Raw genomic sequence first — 7,750 nt, 5'->3', positions numbered from 1 at the left:
TGGGAGAAATTCTGGAGGTCTGGCTGCATTATATGTTTTAGCAATCTTCACTCAGAAGCAGATTTGAATTTCCACTTCAGGCTCTGAAAAACCGCTCCATTGAGATACCAGCAGATAACATCTCCACTCAGGATGCCTCTGTGAAAGAGCAGCCTTTCACAGTCGGCAGCATTTTTCTAAGAATGCTCTCAATTTTCATATCTAGATGTATCATCTCAGCTGAATAACCATTATTTTGCCTTTTAAAAAAAAAAAAAAAAAAAAGACACGGAGCCTCTTAAGCGTCATCCCATCGGAGTCCAGATCCTAATCTGCCTCCCCTAACCGCGACCTGCCGCATCCCTGCGGGCTTTTTGGGGTGGTTAAACGCGAGGTGGGCACGGCCACAGGGCTTCATCCCACTCCAGGTCCCGTGCCTTGTGCCCAGTTTGTACAGCCCGGCACCGGCCATCCTCTCGAAACTGGGTTTTGGCCTGAAAAAAAAAAAATAGAAAACAATGTACATTTTTGTGCCCGGCGCTGCGCGGGCGCCGAGGTGCAGCCGCCCAGCTGAACCGCAGCCACGCTCCTGTCAGCACAAGTGGCGGTCTGCGCGAGGGATTAATCTGACACCAGACAGCGATGCTTAATCCTCCAGTATATCATAATCTATTTACTTTGCATGCTAAGAGGATTTCAGCTTAAAAATATACAGGAAGTGGTAATAGAAATGTACATAGGATCCAGAATGCCATTTCCTAAAATCTCGCTTTTTTGCCCTAAAAAAGCATTCCATGCCTTCCTTGTGGAAGTCCTGGCTGCCTGCGGTGGCAGGGCCCGGGGCTGGGCAGCACCAGGACGGGGCAGAGCGGTGGTGCCGCGCGTCCCCAGCCGGAGAGAGCTGCACCGTGGCTGCTGCCTGGGAAATCCAGGGGTTGGGACCGACGTGGGATTTCCACCACGCGCTCACTGCTACCCGAATTAGCAGCCACTGGATAACGCGGAGGTCAGAGCAGGGGACGGAGGGGGACGCCCGTAGGTGCTGTGAGCCCCGCAGCACGTGCTGGTGCCCGGCCGAGGCATTGCCGGCGTGGTTTTGGGGCAGGAGCTGGGATGTGGGATGCAGGCAGGTTCAGAGCAATAAGGCTACCAAGGCTACCAAATATCGGGCTCTGGGCTGACGCATAGCTTCAGCTTGCACAACGAGGGATGGAACAACTTTTTGGGGCATAAAAGAGGGTTTTAGGGTTTGGGAAGTGCAGTGCAGGGGCACCAGGCACCAAGCACCACCAGCAGAAGAGCTCCGCATCGGCACATAGGTGTTATTTTGGACACACCAGGTGGCACAGGACACTGGGTGCCCATGTCACCCGTGGGTGACACCTCCACCTGCGTGCCCTGGGGAGGATGGACACAAAAATGCCCAAACCCTCCCCAAAACATCCGTCCATAACATGTCAGCGCCTTGGTACCTTCCCCCCCACACCCTCCCCCCAGGGATGGGGGCACATTGGGGTCCCGGCTGCCGCAGGCACTAATACACGACCACGGGGAGCAGGACAGAGATTTGGGGGTGTTTCAAAATCTCCCCCCCCCAAAAAAAAACACAAACCAATGTGGAAATGCCCCAAGCACCTTGACAAAGTGGGAAGGAGCAGCAGCAGCGGCGGTCCCCCCGCCCCGGCCCCCAGCAGCTGCGGGGAGAGGATGGGAAAGAAATGGGGGCGAGGGAGGGCGGGGGGGGGGGCAGGTGAGCAATGACGCCCCCCCCCCCCCCGAGTCCCGACCAAACGCAGCCGGCGGCGGACACGGAGGGAAACGCCGGGAGCCGGGGCTGAAGTCGCGGTGCCGAGCATCTCTGGCGCACCTGCCGCTCCGCCTGTCCGTCTGTCTGCGTGTCCGTGCGTCCGGTGGGATGCCCCCGTGCACCCCTGCCCCCCCAACAGGCCTGCCCCTGGGCCCCGGCGTGCCAGGTTTGGGCATTTCGGGCAGCGCTCACCCAACCCCAGCCCCAGCCCCGTCCCCATCCCGCAGAGGTGAGCGCGGAGGGCAATGAGTGGCCGGGGGGCAATGAGTGGGGAACCAATTAACGGCGGTAATTAAAGGAGCCCGGAGCCCACACAACTGCAGGGGGGCGGGGGGAAGCTCCCTCACACCCCGTCCTTGCACCTCAGTCCTGCCGGGACCCTCCTGGGGGAAGAGGAGGCACGGGGAGGAAGGATGGGGCAGCACCGGCTGCCTCACGCTGGGCTTTGTTTGGGGACGCGGGGTGGTCCCCAAAACCAGACAGGGAGGTGGGGGGGGGGTGACAGGCTGAGGACCCCCCTGCACTCACCCCCTTTGCCCATGGGGCAAAGCTGCCAGGGGGGCAAACAAAAATCCAGTCCCCCCCGCCACTCACCCCGCCACAGAGCTGCTGCCCTCACCACCCCAAACACCAAACCACAGCAATCAAAACCCAAAGCCGTTTCTTGTTTTCCTCCTGTTTTTCTTTTTATTATTTTTTTAAATTTTTTCAAAAAGTTTTTCTTTTTTTGGTCTGCGGGTCACGGATCAGCCGAGCAGCCCTTCCCACCCCTTCCTCCTTCTCCTCCACTGTGGCCCCCCCAGCTGCTGCCCCCTGCTCCAGGACGAGGCTGGACCTCATCGCCCCGGCCCCGCGGGGACAGACGGACGGATGGACAGAGGATGTGGGACCCCTGCTGCCCCAGGGTGGGGTGGGGGCCAGAATCACCTTTAGGGGGAAAAAAAATAAAAAATAAAATTTAATAATAATAAAAAAAAATAGTTTAAAGTTTTGTTTTTTGTGTTAGGCTCGTGATAAAACGCCAACCCGAGAGCGTCAACTAAAAACGACGACGGTCCCTGCAACGGAGCCGAGTATTTACAGCGAGCCCGGCGTGCCCGGGACCATGGGCTCCCGCACAGGGGGGCACCAAGGGACCCCCCCTGCCAGGGGGCAGGAGCCAGCCCGGGCCCCGGGGAGACAGCAGGCATTTAGTTTCTATTTTTTTTTTCCTCCTTTTTTTTTTTTTTTTTAAATTTTTAATTATTTTTGTTAAAAGTCCTCTTCTTCTTCTGTTCCATTTAAAAAAATAATAATTATAATAAACCCGCCGGAGGGGTGCGGGAAGCAAATAAATATCAGTCAGGAGAGACGGGGGCCCCTCGGCACCGCTCACCGAGGGGGGGAGGACGAGACGGAGCCGCGGCCCGGCGGGACGCCCGGGGCAGGGGGTCCGAGGCAGGGGGCGACCCCTCACAAGACCTGGAAGCGCCAGGACGCCTGGTCCTTGTAGTCGAGGCAGTCGGGGGAGTTGAAGTTGAGCTTCCAGGAGGCGGCGGCGGCGGGCTCCTTGTAGTCCAGGCAGTCGGAGGAGTTGAAGGGCAGCGCGGTGCCGCCGTAGCCCTGGTGGTGGTGGTGATGGTGGTGGTGGTGGTGGCCCGAGCTCTGGCTCAGCGGGTGGTGGTGGTGGTGGCCCGGCACCGAGGAGGGCCCCATGGGGCTGAGCTGGTGGGGGTGGTGGTGGGAGTGCATGGGGGCCAGGTAGGAGCTGCAATCCACACCCCCGAAATAGGACGAGGAGGGCGGCGCAGGGTAGCCCTGCCCGTACCCCCCGCCTTGGCCGTAGGACACCGGGTAGCTGGCGGAGGCGGTGGGGCCGGCGCGTTGCATGCAGGAGGCGCCAGCCGGCGGCAGGGGCTCAGGCACCGTCACCCCCGCCGGGGCAGCGCCGGGAGAGATGGAGGCCGGACTCCAGATGGATGAGGCCGGGGTGCTGAGGGAGGCCGGGGCGCCGCCGGCTGCCGCTGCCGCCGAGGAGGCCGAGCTGGAGGAGGAGGAGGAGGCCGAGGAGCTGGAGGCGGCCGCCGGCGGCGTGAACTGCCCGCTGCTCTCCGAGCCCGAGCTCTCGCGGGCCGGGGACGACTTCTTCTTGGCCGGGCGGCTCTTGGCCCCGCCGCCGCTCTGCTGCTGCTGCCGGCACTTGGCGCGGCGGTTCTTGAACCAGACCTTGCGGGGGGGGGGGAAAACAGGGGGGCTGTGAGCAATGGGGCAAGGAGGGGACAAGCGGGGGGACCTCTGGTGCCCTCGCTTGTCCCCCATCCCCTCTTCGCCCTGAGCACACCCATCCCCACAGCCGACCTCACTCCAAGCACCCGCACCCTGCCATTACACTGCACACCCCTGCACCCCAAAACCACTCTGCCTGCACCCCGACAGGTGCCCGGCCACCCCATGTAACCCCCCAAAAAAACAAGGCTGCCAACAGCGGGCGGCTGGGAACGGGGCGTCCTGCCTTGCGCTTCCCACGGACAGACAAAGTTCACAGGGGTGTACGCCAGAGTTGCGCTCACAAGTTCGTAAGCCTGGCTTGCACCCCTCAGCCAAAAGACCTCTGTCCCCCCAAACCTGGGGAAGGGGGAAGGATCCTGCTCACACATCCCACCCCACCAAGCATCCCTCCCCAGGGAGCAGCACGCCGAGCCTGGTGGGGTGCACCGGAGGGAGCACGCGGGCTGCTAACCCCCGGCAGTAGGCAGGGGGGAAATTAAATTCAGGACTGAAAATATATAAAAATAAGGTAAATAAAGTGAATATTTTTATATTTTATAGCCCCTTCCCCAAGGCAGCACCATGGCAGGACAGCCAAGCCGCCAGGAGCCTGCATGCGACCCGAGGCAGCAGTGCTGAGCACGGCAGCAAGCTCAGGGCTGGGCGATCCAGGGCACCCCCCGCAGCCCCCCTCTCCCCACGGGTACCTGGACTCGTGACTCGGGCAGGTTGATCTTGAGGGCGACCTCCTCCCGCATGAAGATGTCGGGGTAGCGGGTCTTGGCAAAAAGCGCCTCCAGCACGTCCAGCTGCGAGCGGGTGAAGGTGGTGCGCTCCCGCCGCTGCTTCCGCGGGGTGGCTGGGGGCAAGCACCACCACGCACCTGGTCACCACCGACCCCTTGCATGCACCGGACCCCCCCTGTGCACGGCAGGAGCCCCAACCCTCCCGGGGAAGGGGCCTGGGGATCACCCCCCCCATCCTGTCCCACCACCACCCCACAAAGCAGCTCCCCAGCCCCAAGAGCGCTGCCTGATGGGGCCAGATCCCGTCCCGCTGCAGGCAGGGCGAGCGGCGAAATGCTGGGGAAGGGTCGGGTTCAGCCCCAGCAGGGGGCACGGGGAGATTTCGTTGTGGGGAAATAAAATCATTGTCAGTAGTCGTAGCTCTTTTTTTTTTTTTAAAAAAAAAAAAAAAGATTGTTTAAAATTAAAAATCCCCACGGGAGCAAACGGAATCTTGGGGAACGGGGTGGGGGGAACGTGGCTGCCGAAGGTGCCGCCAGCCTGGGGCGCGCGCAGAGGGGGCTCGGGGGGGACTCACCCGGGTACCCCACGGAGGGGTGCAGCAGGTCCATGGCCGGGCCCGTCAGCCCCAGCCCGTTCATGCCGTAGGGGGGCTGTTTGAGGTAAGACATCATGCTAAAAGCCGGGCGGGTTCCCTCCAACGTCCCGCGGGAAGAAAAAAAAAATGTAAAAACGGTAATAAAAAAAGCAGTAATAATTAAAAAAAAAAGACAAGGGAAAAAAAAAATAAAACACAACAAAAAATAAAAAACCACAAACGAATGCGTGGAGTCGGGGGGGAAATAAAAAAGACCAAAAAATAACCAAACGAAAAAGCACGAAAACTCGGGCGAGGGGGAAATAAGCGCTGAGCGCCGCCGAGGCCGGGCGGTGTGGGGCGCTGGCTCCGTCCGTGGGTCCCGGCCCGTCCCGTGCGGGTCCCCGCGGGGTGCCCGGGCTGGGGGTCTCCGGGTTGGGTTCCCCCGGGCCGGGGGTCGCCGCTCGCAGGCTGGGGGCTGCGGGGGGGGTCCCGGCGGCGCCGGGCGAGGCCGCAGCTCCTGGGGAGAAAGCAGAGAGCGGCGTCAGGGGCCGCGCAGCCCGGCTCGGGGCTCCTCGGGATGGGGAGAGATAAAGCAATTATTTAGCGGGGTAATTGGATTAGGAACCCGAAGGAGGGAGCGGAGGAGGGAAGGATAATTAAGTGAAAAGCGAGCGGCCGGGGACGTTTTAATTGGAAGCGGCCGAGAGTTGGGAAAAGAAGGGAGGGAAAAGGGGAGAGGGGCGCGGGAGCCCGAGCGGGCGGCGGGGAGGGGGGGCCCTGGGGGGGGCCGGGCTGGGGTCTCCCCGCGGAGCCCCGGGGGGGGCGGCAGAGGCCGGGACCCCCCGGGCCGCAGGTGGGGCCGGCGCCGCGCGAAGGCAAGGAGCCGGGACGGGGCTGGGGGGAATTAAAGCGGGTCCGCCCCCCCCGGCACCCCCTCCCTCCGACGGCTCCGGGGCCGCGGTTGCGGAGGGGCCGTCGGGGGCTGCGCGCAGGGCGGGGAGGAAGGGGGGGGGGGGGGGGGAGGGGGGGAAGAAAGGAGGGGGGGGGGTCACCGCGGGGGGGGGGGGGGTCCGGGGCGGGGGGGGGGGTGAGAGGCGGGCTTGGGGGGGGGGGGGGCGATGCCCGGGGCCTCGCAGCCCCCGGCCGGCTCGGGGGGCCGCGACGCCCCGCGTTACCTGGCGGCCGGGCCGCGCTGTCGGGGCGCCGGAGCCGCGGCCCTGCGGAGGATGGAGCCCCTGCCCGCCGCCCTAGCCTTGTATGTGCGCGCAAAGCGAGTGCGTAACCAGCCCGGCGCCAATCCCCGGCCGCTCCCCGCCTGACTGACAGCAGCCCGGGCAATGGCAGAGCAGGGCGACGGCCCCCCCCGCCCCCCCAAATCAACCCCCCCCCCCAACCTTCCCCGCTCCGCGCTCCCCCGCGCACCCGCACCGCGCCCCGGCCCCTGCCCCCGGGCAGCGCCGGGCTCTGCGCGCCCCTTCCGCACCTTTCCCCCCCCCTTTTCTCACCTTCCTCCCCCCCCCCCCCCCCCCCACCTTCCTCCCCCCTTCCTCCTCCTCCTCCCGTCCCTCCGAGCCCCCCCGAGCCGCTCGCGGAAAGTTTTCGCCCCCCGCGCAGCGCCTGGCACCCGGGGAAGGAGGCGCGGGGGGGACCCGCGGGGATCCCAAACTTTTGGGTTTCGAAGGCAAAAAGCGAGCCAAGAGCCGCGGCACCGCCGAGCCGCCGCTCCTCCGGGCGGGACAGGGCCGGCGGGGGGCGAAGGGGGGGGATCGGGGGGGGCTTTTTTTTGGGGGGGGGGGGGGCAAACTCAGCCCCGCTCGCTGCGGGGGAGCCGCTGGTGCGCAAAGGCGCTGACCGCCGGCCGCGGCCAAGTCGCGCTTCTCCTTCTGCTCCCACCCCCCCGCTCTTCTTTTTTTTTTTATTTTTCTTAATTCTTCTTATTTTTTCCTTTTTTTTTCTTTCCTTTTTATTTTTATTTTTTATTTTTTTTCCTTTTCCCGGGCCGAGCTCCTGGAGGCGGGGGGGTCCGGGCAGGTTCCCCAGAGCCCCGCTCGCCCCCCGAAGGCACCGGCACCTCTCCCCGCAACAAAGGCGCCGCGGCCCATTCACAGAAAGAAAAGGAAGGAGGAGGAGGAGAGGAGGAGGAGGAGGAGGAGGAGGAAGGCCCGGGGGGGGGGGCACTGCCCCCCCTTCCACCCCCCGGCCCCGTTTTGCCCCGCTCCCGCCGGGGCCGTTCCCAGTGCCCGGCCCGGCCGCGCTCGCCTCACCGCCCCTTCCCCACCCCTCGCCCCGCCACCGCCCCCGGCCTGAGGGGGGTTCCCCGCGCCCCCCCCCGCCTCCCCTCGGCCCCCCAATTCCGCCCCGGAGCCCCCCGGAGCCCCCTCCCGCCGCGCC

General features: G+C 64.0%; 1 protein-coding gene across 1 annotated transcript; it reads right to left on the bottom strand.

The window, feature by feature from the left end:
- Positions 1–2,450: 2,450 nt before the first annotated feature.
- On the bottom strand, positions 2,451–6,606 carry OTX1 (orthodenticle homeobox 1). Its single transcript, XM_040553397.1, has 4 exons — positions 6,535–6,606; positions 5,357–5,876; positions 4,741–4,892; positions 2,451–3,991 (listed from the first exon to the last, which is right to left on the bottom strand). Exons 2-4 carry the CDS (start codon positions 5,451–5,453, stop codon positions 3,239–3,241), a joined length of 1,002 nt encoding a protein of 333 aa, XP_040409331.1. The 5' UTR covers positions 5,454–5,876; positions 6,535–6,606; the 3' UTR covers positions 2,451–3,238.
- Between the last annotated feature and the right edge of the window lie 1,144 nt (positions 6,607–7,750).

The sequence above is a fragment of the Cygnus olor genome, chromosome 3 (genome assembly GCF_009769625.2).
Source record: "Cygnus olor isolate bCygOlo1 chromosome 3, bCygOlo1.pri.v2, whole genome shotgun sequence".
Taxonomy (NCBI): Eukaryota; Metazoa; Chordata; class Aves; order Anseriformes; family Anatidae; genus Cygnus; species Cygnus olor.
This window is presented reverse-complemented; position numbering and strand designations above follow the sequence as displayed.